Source organism: Phyllostomus discolor, chromosome 1, assembly GCF_004126475.2.
Source record: "Phyllostomus discolor isolate MPI-MPIP mPhyDis1 chromosome 1, mPhyDis1.pri.v3, whole genome shotgun sequence".
NCBI classification, from domain to species: Eukaryota; Metazoa; Chordata; class Mammalia; order Chiroptera; family Phyllostomidae; genus Phyllostomus; species Phyllostomus discolor.
In genome coordinates this window covers 192,643,971-192,656,539 of record NC_040903.2, presented here as the reverse complement: position 1 = coordinate 192,656,539, position 12,569 = coordinate 192,643,971, and the positions used below count along the sequence as shown (strand labels likewise).

Below are 12,569 nucleotides of genomic sequence, written 5' to 3'. Positions count from 1 at the left end.
TGTACGACTCTCACCTTTGTTTAAATACATGTACTCCAGGCATTTTTAAATGCTTCAACATACCAGCAAAGGTTAGCTCTGTTCTAGATGGAGGTAAAATGGACGACTTTTATTCTTTTTCAGACTCTTCTATACTTTTGTATCAGAAAAAAGCAATAAATATTTACTTTAGAGTATGACTACTCAAAAAGATCTCGCTAGAAATAGTAATTGTCAGTCTCAGGGAAAGGCTGATCAAGTCCAAGGCTGACTCAGAGAACAGAAAGCTCCAAGTCTACATGGCAACTCTTCTGGAGAGGATGAGAAAGCTCGTGCGCCACAGCCCGGCGCCCACCTCTGCCATGGCCACTGGGAGCTCCGTCAGAGAACTGGATCCTTCTTCTCACAGCAACTACCGTACCTTCAGCGACCCACCCGTGCTTCTTGCCCTTTCGCAGGAGGGTCACAGGGAAAGAGAACAGAAGAGCCCTCCTCCCTGTTTCAGAGGAAGAAGTTTCTCTTATGAAGCTATCAAAATGACCCCAAATAAGCTCCACAAATTTTGAGACATAAGTCATGAGTTGTGTTCAGGAACCATATATAAAAGCCTTATTGCTCAGAAGAGAATATAAAACAAAATCTGTGAGTGCCACCTTGTGGCAAGTCTGACTACTACATGACCACCTAGCCACCTCCATGGTTGACCACTGGGCTCCGCGCAGGATGGCCCACAGATACAGGTCCCATAAACCTACCTCATTGAGCCCAGGCTCCTCACAGTGCCTGGTACTACTATTCATGGCCAAGGGTTTCTGGTTCAGATCCCAGGAACGCCTTTTTGGGGACAGGTGGGGATGAAGGGGCAGGGGAACAATTGTAGGATGTGCACAGGCATTCATGGGCACCGGCTGCCCGGCCGAAGCCGCGCTGTGCTTGTGTGGGTCCCCCTGAGCACACACACTGCGGTACTGCCACCTGGCGGAAACTCGTAGGGTAACCGTTTCCTCCCCCAAGGATATTTACCAATTTTATAAAGTGAAGAAAAAAGTTCTACAGTTACAGTCAGGGAGTTTTGTGCTTAGAAGTTTTTATTTATCAATATTAGAGCAACCATTACCAATGTGGGCACAATATCAAAACAGAGCTCTTGTTCAATTCTGGCCTTAAAATTCTTCTTTAAGTTCATTACAATCTTATGAAGTAAGAAAGTTTTCCTAATACTTTAGAAAAAATACTAATCACTAATAAGTTAATTTCATGCTGAAAGTGTCGACCTCACGTTTTAAAAGATAAAAACACCACTGGTTTGAACATCTAAACACATTAATTAACCTCAGTATCCCAGGTGTGAGAGGCGATAGGAAATCCTCACACTGCAGCCTGACCAAATGACTCCCAGAGAGAATTAACGCTAAGAAGGGGTCAGTCCTGCAAATCTGATGGAACACAGAACACTGAAGGGACCTGATACTGCTTCTGAGGAAAGATAATCTTCCTCTCAGAAAAGGGATTAAGCTAAAAACCTTGCAGTTATGGGTAAGAGGGTTGCAACAAGCAATGAACAGCATGAAAGGAAAAGCCAAGCGAATTTTCAAAGGTCTCTTAGGAGATGGTGCTTAGCCTTCTCTCTGCCCCACCCAGGCTGAGGCGTAGTTCAGGAAACCGGTGCCCTCCAGCCCAAGGGTGGGAGCGCAGGGCAGGGAGTTGCTGCTTTGGTCCCGGGCACCCCAGGGAGCATTCTCGAGTGTGTGAAATAAACTGAAGTCGTTTGGACAGCATGGATCCCAAGCAGGTGCGTTGTGGGAGAGCATGAAGCCAAAGAATTTATAATTATGAGGTTGAACTGGGAAAATGAATCTGCACCCTTTTCACATCGCCAACCCCCGGAAGAACTTTTTTCCCCCTTCCTGACCTGACAATCCCTGGTACCCTAAGAGAAGTCAACACACTGAACAGGAAAGAAATGTATCAGAAGCCGGAGAGCCCTGACAAGTCACTTCAGGGGGAACCCTTCATTTACCACCTGCACAGGGAAAGTGGAGAGAAAGAGTAACTTCAAGGCCCTCCTCGTCCATAAAAATAAAATAAAGGGGAAAAAAAAGAATTTTCATTCTGCCCAGCTAAAATTCAAAACCATGGGCTCCCCTTAAAACAACAGCCACGCTGCACCAGAAGCACCCTGGGGTCAGTAAGGGTTAGTATTCGGAGTCCTGTCACAGGCGCTGACAGTTAACAAGGAATTCAAACAGGCAGAGGTGACTTTTGCACCGGGGCTCCAGCTTCCCAGCTGTCCTAACCTGGGAGGACAGCAGCTCTCAGGACAGCTTGATGGGAAGGTCTTCCCCGTACTTCCGGAGCAGCTTCTGGTGGTTGTGGTCCACGGACCACTGCTGCGGCAGGTGCTTGGGCTGCATGGAGTCCAGGAAGTGCTGGCGCCAGCGGCTTTCCAGCTGCATGAGTGCGCGCAGGCCGCCCTGGCTGTGGCACTGCACCACCTTCAGCCCGTGCGGAATGAACTTTTCATTAAATATCCTGCCAAGACACAAAGTGCAGAGGGTCTGAGGGGAACAGCCTCGGACAGTCTTACAGAGGGCTCCAAATGCTGCGGGCCAAGGGGCTTCCACAAGGCCACGTGTAAGGGAGGTTGCTAGACTCCAAGCAGCTTGGCTACGTTAATGCTTTTGAAACATCCCCTTTCCAATACATGCCTTCAGAAAAGTGGTTCGGGCATGCTGCACACAACCCAACAGAGGGCATCTGGGACTCTGAGCTACACTTGTGGCAGAACCACTGCCTGATGCTCAGCCCCTGGAGAGGGCCCTACACACGGCTGACGACGGGTGAAGAACGCTGGTCCTGTATGCACTCCAGGGTGCTCAGTTACCAGCTCATGCTTCCTTTATTCATCCTGAACGGACCCAGTATTTGTATGAGGTTGTTAAATCAGGCCATGGGTTTGTTTTTTGTAACAGTTTAATACCTGAATGTTAAATGCAAGGTGGGCCATTTCTTAAGCACCTTCCTTCTCACAGAAGAATGCCAGCTCACATCCCAAGGAGTGCTTCAGTCCCAGTGAAACACTACAGAGGCTGCTCCCTGTGCAGCTGGTGCTGTCTGATCGGAGAATGAACCCCTGCCTCCTCCCCAACCAGCTGAAGCGCCTTAGAAACTGCTCTGACACCAAGCAAATGGAGCTTTTGCCTCCTCTGAATAAAGATTACCTTGCCCACGGATTAAAGATTATCTGCCCCGCAGAGTCAGCTCCTCTGCCTGGTCCACACCCCACTCTCATCCTCCCTCCCTGGACTCCACAAGTCAATCAGTGTCCGTGGCCTCTGGATATTTCCAGACATTTTATTACTTAGCTCCCAAGCATCCAACTAGTTTGTCTCTTTCCGTCAACAGCTGCTCTTCTCGGTCCCAGACATCCAAGTGCAGAGCCCTTCTATCCAAGTCAGCCAGACAGAGTTATTAGAAAGGTCTGTGGCTGAAAGGAGAAGTCTGGCTGTTTTAGAAAACACACTTAGGAATTAGGTAAAGGAGCCAGTGTCATGAACTTCTAACATGATGACCTTGACCAGCTACTTCACCTCAGCATATCTAATATGAACTTGGAAAACAACATCTATTCTATAATGTCAACAACTATCAAATTCAATAATAAACTCTGTTAAATACTGAAAGACTTTCTCAAAACATAAGATATAATGTTAGCAGTTACCAGTAATTTCTTACTGGTAACTAGCACAGTAAGAAATTACTAGTAAGAAATTCTACCTCAGTAGGGTTTGTTAGAAGAAATAATCAAGACAAGTGATATGAAGTTTATTAGTTTGGTTAAACAGATTAGTATATCTGTAATTATTTGCTCAATAAATATTTGTTGCTACAGTTAAAGTATTCTGGTTTTTTGATAACAAAAACACCGTAGGCAACCAGCACCACTATCGGGGCTTTGTAAACTTGTGGGCTCAGCAATTTCAAGCCCTGGGACTGCTGAAAAAAGGGAGGGCTGGGGAGCAAAACTACAGCCAGTGGCCAGGAGTCTGAGCCACGGACCCACTCGGTTCTCAGGACCACACAGTGCTCGTGCAGGAGCACTGAATGAAGTCACATGAACTCAACTCTGCACTCCTGGAGAAGGAGGTCTGAGAGAGCAAGGAAGGAAGGAAAAAAAAGGAAAGTAATTTAAACAGTAACGGTGCTCCTGGCCAACATTCCATTCAGTGGGCGTGTACCCTGGAGTGCAGGTGAGATAGGACACGTGAATGCACTGGTCACGGTCCCCACAGACCTGAATAGGTGAGGCACAAAACCACATACACTGTATTTCTTGGGCAACTTCAGTGATTTGAGGTTATTTTTTGACTGTTACTTTCATTTTATGTGCTGACTTGAGGATTTACTTCTGCATTAAATGTATAAAGCACAACGCTATTGCATTTGAACTCTCTTGCTAATAAGAAAAATGGACATAAATGTATGGCCTTAATGGGTCAAGGACAGAAGAAAAGTCTCCTATAGAAAGGAAATTCTCAAACAGCTTGTTCTATCCCACCCCCATGGTATTTTAAGTCATCGGATGCTTACTGGGGGGTTCTGCACTGCACCTAAACAACTAATGCCTCCTCCCTGGCAAGTCAGGGTTAATGTCATTGGATTATTCCTCATTCCCTTCTCTGACCAGAACTGCTGACCGTACCTGGTCTCCAGGCAAGCAGCCTCTTGAAGCATCTCATCCGTGACCATGTCTGTGTTATAAAACTCTCTGAGAGCCTGTAGCAGCTCCTCCTTCCGACGAGCAGGCAGACTCTCGGCGTTGAGCAGGGCCCTGGCCCCAGAACGCATCTGCCGGCGCTCAGGATCCTCCAGCAGGCGCAAGCCCTCCTCGGAGCCAATGGGGGCCTGGAACTCCTTGGCCAGCTGCTGCTTCAGATGGTTGTCATAGTAGTTGGAGATGGCATGGCAGGAAGTGCAGAGCAGCAGCACGTCGTGGGAGTTGTGGTCCTTCATCTCGATGGGGAAGTGCTTCCGGTACTCGTGTGGAATCACGTTCTTCCTGAGCAGGCACACCCAGAAGGCAGTGCTCGTTAGCATGTGGCACAGGACACACCGGAAGCTAGCACAGGGGCTACTGAGATTCTGATCTGGACCTAAACATGCCTGTGGAGCCTTGGGCACCACAACCCAACGGCATGACATAAGGACAGCACTACCTATTGCACTCTAGGCCTGCCCACCTACCTGCACCTCAGGGTCCTCTCTTCTTGAAGTGAGAATAGACTACCTGCTATCGGGTTTCAGTGCTTCCAGAAGGGAAAGTATTAGAGAAATAAAAAGTTCTAATGGCCTTCAACACCTGGAAGACAACTCTCTCAAACCATGAAATTCTGGAAGCCCGGTGACCTGAAAAACCTGAAAAAGCCAATTTCCTTCACTTGAAGAATCCCTTACTCTAAGATTATTTCCCTGGTTCACCAAAGTTTTTCTAAGAGGGCTAAGCTCTCAAGAAGAACTCTCGCCCTGACTGGTGTGGCTCGGTTGGCTGGGTTGGTTGGGTGTTGTATTGCAAAGCGAAAGGTCACCGTTTTCGATTCCCAGTCATGGCACACGCCAGGGTTTCAGGGCTGGTCCCTGGTTGGGGCACATGTGAGGGGCACACATTCATGTTTTTCTTCCTCTCTTCTTCCCTCCTTTCCCCTCTCTCTAAGAATAAATATATAAAATCTTTTTTAAAAAAAGAAAGAAAACAACTCTTGGCAGCCACAGCTACTTGTCTCACTTTGCCCGGGGAGACAGGAAGGCAGTGAGTCACTCCACAGGAGCCACGGGGAGAGCTAAGTGTCTGGGCACCCAGGCTCGAAAGGCAGCTGCACCTTCATTGTTGGGGCACCTTGACACAGGACAGTCATCCCAGACTGTGCCTCGGGCCATCGGATACTTCGGAACAGTACCAACTGGAAGGCCTGTGAGCCCCTCAGGGGAGGATTACAATAACAGAGAGAATGGCGGCCTGTGAAGAAACTGGTCTCCATGCCTCCGTGAGCCACAGGGAACCACTCTCCTATGGCAAACTGTCGCTGAGAAGCACTGCATTCCAAAAACTAAGAACTGGGCTCAGAAGGGTAGGGGCCACCAGGGCAAGGCCAGGCCCAGTGTCAAAACTCTCAGGGAAACTGGAATGTGCCCTAGGGACAGGTCTCCCTGACTATGTGGGCGGACTCCCACAAGGCCCGAGGGCTCCGCAGGTGGCCCAAAGGCAACTTCCCTCCTTGGCAGACAATCAGGGTAGGCAGCCCCACTCACCGAATATAGGAGTCTTTCTTGCCACACACTACACACAGGTTCTCTTTAACCATCAGGTAGTAGTCTCCTGGGGACTCAGGTCTTCCCGCGGGTTCAAACTGTAGCCTGACCACAAAAGGCTCTTCACTCACCAGCTCTTAAGAAAAGAAGCTTTAGTTAGTGTCTGACTGCCCATCTTTCCCCCAGACAAGAAAAACAACCTTAATTGTTCTCGTGTGTGTCCTGGCAGACATCACTATTTGGGGGTTTTGAATAGCCCCGTCCCATGTGACTCGAGGTTTCTCTGCCGTATCTCACCCTCCACTCCTGCCAGTGCCCTAGCGAACCTCATTTACAGATAAAACATGACAGATGAATCTCAAACCTCCAATGCCTTTGTCCAGGTACCACTGAGCTTTTCTTCGATCACAAGTGCACAGGGGCTGTCCATCAGGAGCATGGAGAAAGCAGTTATCATAGAGCGGCGACTTTCTGCAGGGAAGAGAGAGAGAAATCTAAAACGGAAAGCTGCCCTGGCTGGTGTGGCTCAGTGGATTGAGTGCCAGCCTGTGAACCAAAGGGTCACTGGTTCAATTCCCAGTCAGGGCACCTGCCTGGAATGTGGGCCAGGTCCCTGGCGGGGGGCGAGTAGGTGGCAACCACACATGGATGTTTCTCTCCCTCTCTCCCTCCTTTCCTCTCTCTCTAAAGATAGATAGATATCTAGATAGATAGATAAATACAACTGAAAGCTAACTACTGGTGAAGGCATCAGTTGCCTTACCACGTTCTCTTCTGAGTGACCCAAGCTATCTCAACACTGGGGACAAACATTACATTTATGGGGAAAAAACAAAGCCCAAACAGGGAAAGAAACTGTGTTAATGCCTCCATCTGTGTTGGGCTGGGAAACAGAGTTAAAAATGAATGGTTTATACTTCTAGCTTTTATATGTATGGACCGGGACATTCAGGAGTAGGTTCTGTTATGAGAACACACAGGAACAGGGCACCAAGAAAACTGCCCTAAAGAGTAACCGAGCCTTTCACCAGGCCCCCGGCTTGGGGTGCCGTCCTTACCATGGTGGGACACCTGGCTTCCGACTTTGCCTTCTCACCCCCACCGGGTGGTGGAGGCGATGGGCCAGGAGGGTCGGAGCCAGGCTGGGTTGACCCTCGGACCTGGCTGAGCTTCCAGGGACCTCCTGGAGGGTTGGGAATCGGGCCGGGGCTTGGCCCTGGGGCGGAGATGTGGGGGCTTCCTCCGTGCCCCACACCGTATGAGTTCTGTCGGGGGATGGCCTACTGTGGACCTCAGGCTGGAGTGGGGCTGGCGCCCCAAGGAGGCCTGGAGAACCCCCAGCCCGAGGTCGAGGCGGGAGCCAGGGTGGAGAGCAACTCCGAAGGGCTTCCCCCGAGCCCTGCGCTGCCCCGCCTGGGGTTGTGAAGCTGGACAAAGAGAAGCTGGAGCCAACCCCCAAGGAGGAGGACATGAGAGCTCTGCAGAAAGACCTTGAGCAATTTGCCAAGCTCCTGAAGCAGAAGAGGATCACCCTGGGATACACCCAGGCCGATGTGGGGCTCACTCTGGGCGTCCTCTTTGGGAAGGTGTTCAGCCAAACAACCATCTGCCGCTTTGGGGCTTTGCAGCTCAGTTTGAAGAACATGTGTAAGCTGCGGCCCCTGCTGCAGAAGTGGGTGGAGGAAGCTGATAACAATGAAAATCTGCAGGAGATATGCAAAGCAGAGACTCTTGTGCAAGCCCGGAAGAGAAAGCGAACAAGTATCGAGAACCGAGTGAGGGGCAACCTGGAGAACATGTTCCTGCAGTGCCCGAAGCCTACCCTGCAGCAGATCAGCCACATTGCCCAGCAACTTGGGCTGGAGAAGGATGTGGTCCGAGTGTGGTTCTGCAACCGTTGCCAGAAGGGCAAACGATCAAGCAGTGACTATTCCCAACGAGAGGATTTTGAGGCTTCTGGGCCTCCTTTCTCAGGGGGACCCATATCCTTTCCTCTGGCACCAGGGCCCCACTTTGGTACCCCAGGCTATGTGGGCCCTCACTTCACTACGCTGTACTCCTCAGGCCCTTTCCCTGAGGGTGAAGCCTTTCCCTCTGTGTCTGTCACCGCTCTGGGCTCTCCCATGCATTCAAACTGAGGTGCCTGCCTTCCTACGACAGGAGGGAGAGCGAGGGAAAGAACCCTGAGAATTGTTCCACGGTTTGGGGATTAAGTTCTTTCTTCACTACGAAATTGGGAACACAAAGGGTGTGGGGGCAGGGAGTTTAGGGAACTGGTTGGAGGGAAGGTGAAGTTCATAGATGCTCTTGATTTTAATCCCCACATCATTTATCACTTTGATCTTAAATAAAGAAGCCTGGGACACAGTAGATGGAAAAAAAAAAAAAAGAGTAACCGATCATTGGACTAAACAAAGTGAATTAAAATTAAAGAACGTCTGGCTAAAGTAATGAGGGCCACGTGGGTTTATTTCTGGCTCCAACACAGTACTTGTTTGAATTTGATCATCTAATTCGTAATAGCACTTTGCCACAGAGACCAGACTTCCACTCCAAAGTACTTATTAGTCATCTTTCTGCCACAAAGGCATAAATTCTCCTTGGCTAGACAGTAACACTGACTTAGAGCTGGATGCCATTCTAAATAGTAAAATACCAAATGAACAAGAAATCATAGGATGCATTTCTCCTGAAAACTATAAGGCACTTCATGTTACTCATTTTCACAGCTATTCTGAAGCAAGCAGGAATAATAATTATATCCACATGGAGAAAGTCAAATTTGACCTTAAGGTCAAACTGGGGTCAGTGACAAAGCTAGGTTAAGCTCTCCTCATTTCCATTCCAACTGCCCAATAATGAAGAAGTAAAAGGGGAATAGGCGAAAAATACACAAGTAAATCAAAGGATAGCTCCAAATGTCCTTGAAGGAAAGGAAGAATTATTAACCTGTGGAGAACCTTTGCTTTGTTTTCTTACCCACAAGCCTTCTCCCAGACCCAAGGTGAGACATTGCATCCCTTTTGCGGGAGGTTAGGCCTCTGACTCTTTGCTAGACAGGGAAGAAGTCAGTTACCTGGCAGAATAGCCCACCCCCAGGGGCTTTCTTTTATGTTTTCTGGGGTCTCTCCCTTGGTGGTTGCCTGGCACCGTTACATCGGTCTTAGACTTCTTATTTCTTGACTTCTGCTGAGTTTCCGTTGCTTCCCCATTAACCTCTTCTCCCAATCTGCTAATTCCTTTGCTTCGGAATGGGATGTCTACTACATCCTGGCATTTCTCCAGGACCTTTCTCCAGCCAATGAGGTCATCGCTTTCTTCTAGAGTTGAATTCCTAGAGAAAGGGTATCCAAGAAGATGGAGAAAGAGAGCCACTGAGATCTGGGCATCCCTGGCAGCATAAATTACCTGAAGAGAAAAGTCAGAGATCAGTGGAATCTGGAAGGCAAACCAGAGAAAGCAACTTTAAAGTTGTCACAAAGATATAAGCAACTTTTAGGTCTAATTCAAGATGTACAATAACCAAGGCACAGTGTACTTCTTAAAAACTTTTTATTATGAAAAATTTAAACAATACGAAAGCAAATGGAATAGTGTAATGAATCCTCATGTTCCCTATGTTTTTGTGGGTTTTTTTAAGATTTTATTTATTTATTTTAAGAGAGGGAAGGGAGGGAGAAAGAGAGAGAAAAACATCCATGTGCGGTTGCTGGGGGCTGTGGCCTGCAACCCAGGCATGTACACTGACTGGAAATCAAACCTGCGACACTTTGGTTCACAGCCCGCACTCAATCCACTGCGCTATGCCAGCAAGGCCATTCCCTATGTTTTAACTAAAGAAGTTAAAATTATGATTTACTTTTTCCTCAACTGAGGACATTTTTTTCATTGCTTTTAGAAAGAGACGAAGGGAAAGAGAGAAATATCGATGTAAGATGGATCGCTTGGTTGCCTCCTATAGGTGCCCTGACCACGAATCAAACCCACAACCTTTTGGTTATGGGATAATGCTCCCAACCAAGTGAGCTACACTGGCCAGGGCAATAATGACTTACTTTAAATGCTCAAAAATCCTAATCTATATAAATCAGTGAAGTTTCTATCTGCTACCAAACCTGCTGGAAAGATTTTTTCCCAAGCCTGGGATAGGGTAGTTACTACAGGTCTGACAACTAGTATGTGAACTTCACTTTTGGGATGACGATCATCTAGAATAGCTGAGACCAACGTTCGTGAAGAGGTCTGTGTGACTACAGTGAAGTTCACTGTCATTCTGATTAGAAAGATGTTGAAAACAAGGAAAACAAAAGGCTTCAAACATAGGCCTCAAATCCAAATCACAAGGCCCATTTCTGGAATTTATTTAATAGTGGTAAGTCATTCTCCCAACAGGTCACAAGAAACCTGGTCATAAAGAAAAGTAGTCAAAGCTATATATAATTAATAGCTTATCTCAACAAAGGCTATAAAGACTTCCAGATTTCTTTTCTTTTTAAAGATTTTATTTATTTTTAGAGAGAGGGAAAGGGAGGGAGAAAGAGAGAGAAACATCGATGTGCAAGAATATACCAACTGGTTGCCTCTCGCATACCCCCAACTATGGACCTGACCCCACATCCCAGGCATGTGCCCTGACTGGGAATCAAACTTGTGACCTTTCAGTTTGCAGGTCAGCACTCAATCCACAGGGTTGATTCTTTTAATAACCTTAATATCCAAGCTTGGCGAATGGTATTATTAGTAAGGATTTTTTTTAGTGCTTCTAGAATAAAAGAAGTTTGGGTAAAATTTTCCACCTAGACCCAACAACAGTCCACACATCTATCAGCAAGTTGTCTGCCATAGGAAAAGCGTGTGCTTGAATGTGAAAAGTTCAGGGTGCTTTCTAACAAATTATTTTCAAGTGGAAAAAAAAAAAACTAAACAGGCACTTGCGACAAATAGTATCAGAATAACTGAATATCCACATGCAAAAGAATGAAGCAGGACCCCTACCTCACATCACATACAAAAATGAACACAAAACAGAGCATAAACCTAAGTATAAGAGCTCAGACATAAGACTCTTAGAAGAAAACATAGGAATAAATGTTCATGACCTTGGGTTAGGCAATAACTTCTTAGATATGATACCAAAAGCATAACTGATTTTAAAAAATGAGTAACTGGACCTCATCAAAACTAAAAACTTTCATGCTTTGAAAAACTCCACCAAACCTAGGTGTTGGTGGGGGGGTGGGGCGGGGATGGGAAGTGACTGCTAATGGGTATGGTGTTTCTTTTTGGGGAGACAAAAATGTTCTAAAAGTAAATTTTGATTTACAGTTACGGTTACACAACTCTGTAAATATACTAAGATCCATTGACTTGTATACCTTAAATGGGTGAATTTGATTGTATGTGAATTACATTTCAGTAAAACTATTAAGAGGAAGGAAGTAAAGAAGGAATGAATAAGAAACCAAGGCACAAAGAAGTAACTTAGGGTTGTGGCAAATCAGAAACGGCTGTAGAAAACAAATTCACGTAATTCGATTCCAGAACTCCCTCACAGGATAATATTAACCTTAAGATACTAACTGCTGAACTACTGCTAAGTCTTTCCATTATCAACGTCTAGGAAGAATAAACAAGTGGTGGCTGACTTGGCAACCAAGAGAAGGCTGAAAACTTAAGCCTGTAGGAGGTAGTAAGCCAAAAATTAAAAATAAAATTAATTTGAACCACAAAGAAGGGCAAAGCATAAGGAACAGGGGGCAGCAGGTGTCTCTGAAAGCAAGGATGTAAGAGTGGTGAAAACAGGAGGATGAGGCGAAAGTCTCCACAGAAAACACAAACCCAAGGCCTCTTCACACCCCAGGGCCAGTTACTCCTTCTCTAGCCCAAAAGAGTAAAGGGTTTATAGAACCAAAACTAAAATGGAGTCACTTATGTCAGGAACAAAATGGGCTGGCCAAGGCAGGCACATTAAAGAAAACAAAACTTCAGCTCACATAAATTGCAGGAATTTATAACTCTCCTCAGAAATCAGCAGAGGACGCCAGCCAATCCCCCAAACTCCAAGTCTGTTCACACCGTCTTTGGGGTTCCCTGTTCCTCTCTCGGGTACCCTCATCCAAATTAGGAAGAAGACCATTGGGCAACCAATCAGCCGAAAAGCTGAATAACTTCCGCATTTACCCACTAAAAACCCACGAGCTACGCGCAACTCGTTGCTCCTGTAGCCTCGAACTTCCTAGCTTGCAGGTTGAAACCCTTACAATAAATTTGTCTTTCTGCTTTGT

At 46.8% G+C, this 12,569-nt stretch overlaps 2 protein-coding genes across 4 annotated transcripts in view; one reads left to right on the top strand and one right to left on the bottom strand.

The window, feature by feature from the left end:
• Positions 1 to 1,039: 1,039 nt before the first annotated feature.
• EXD2 (exonuclease 3'-5' domain containing 2) overlaps positions 1,040 to 12,569 on the bottom strand; it is a 42,381-nt gene continuing 30,851 nt past the window's right edge. For 2 of the 3 annotated variants that reach the window (XM_036011321.1, XM_036011325.1), the window contains exons 6-11: positions 9,362 to 9,693; positions 6,650 to 6,756; positions 6,286 to 6,421; positions 4,682 to 5,038; positions 4,104 to 4,127; positions 1,040 to 2,511 (exon numbers count right to left, since the gene is read on the bottom strand). In XM_036011321.1, the coding sequence (XP_035867214.1) occupies positions 2,295 to 2,511; positions 4,104 to 4,127; positions 4,682 to 5,038; positions 6,286 to 6,421; positions 6,650 to 6,756; positions 9,362 to 9,693 (1,173 nt within the window). In that variant the 3' untranslated portion in view covers positions 1,040 to 2,294. The remainder of the gene's footprint in view (positions 2,512 to 4,103; positions 4,128 to 4,681; positions 5,039 to 6,285; positions 6,422 to 6,649; positions 6,757 to 9,361; positions 9,694 to 12,569) is intronic. The other variant, XM_028506522.2, reaches the window with a different exon arrangement.
• LOC114492309 (POU domain, class 5, transcription factor 1-like) lies at positions 7,314 to 8,669 on the top strand. The gene is given in 2 exon segments (XM_036011333.1): positions 7,314 to 7,669; positions 7,672 to 8,669. Coding segments are annotated over 2 exon segments (1,077 nt in total). The 5' UTR covers positions 7,314 to 7,344; the 3' UTR covers positions 8,424 to 8,669.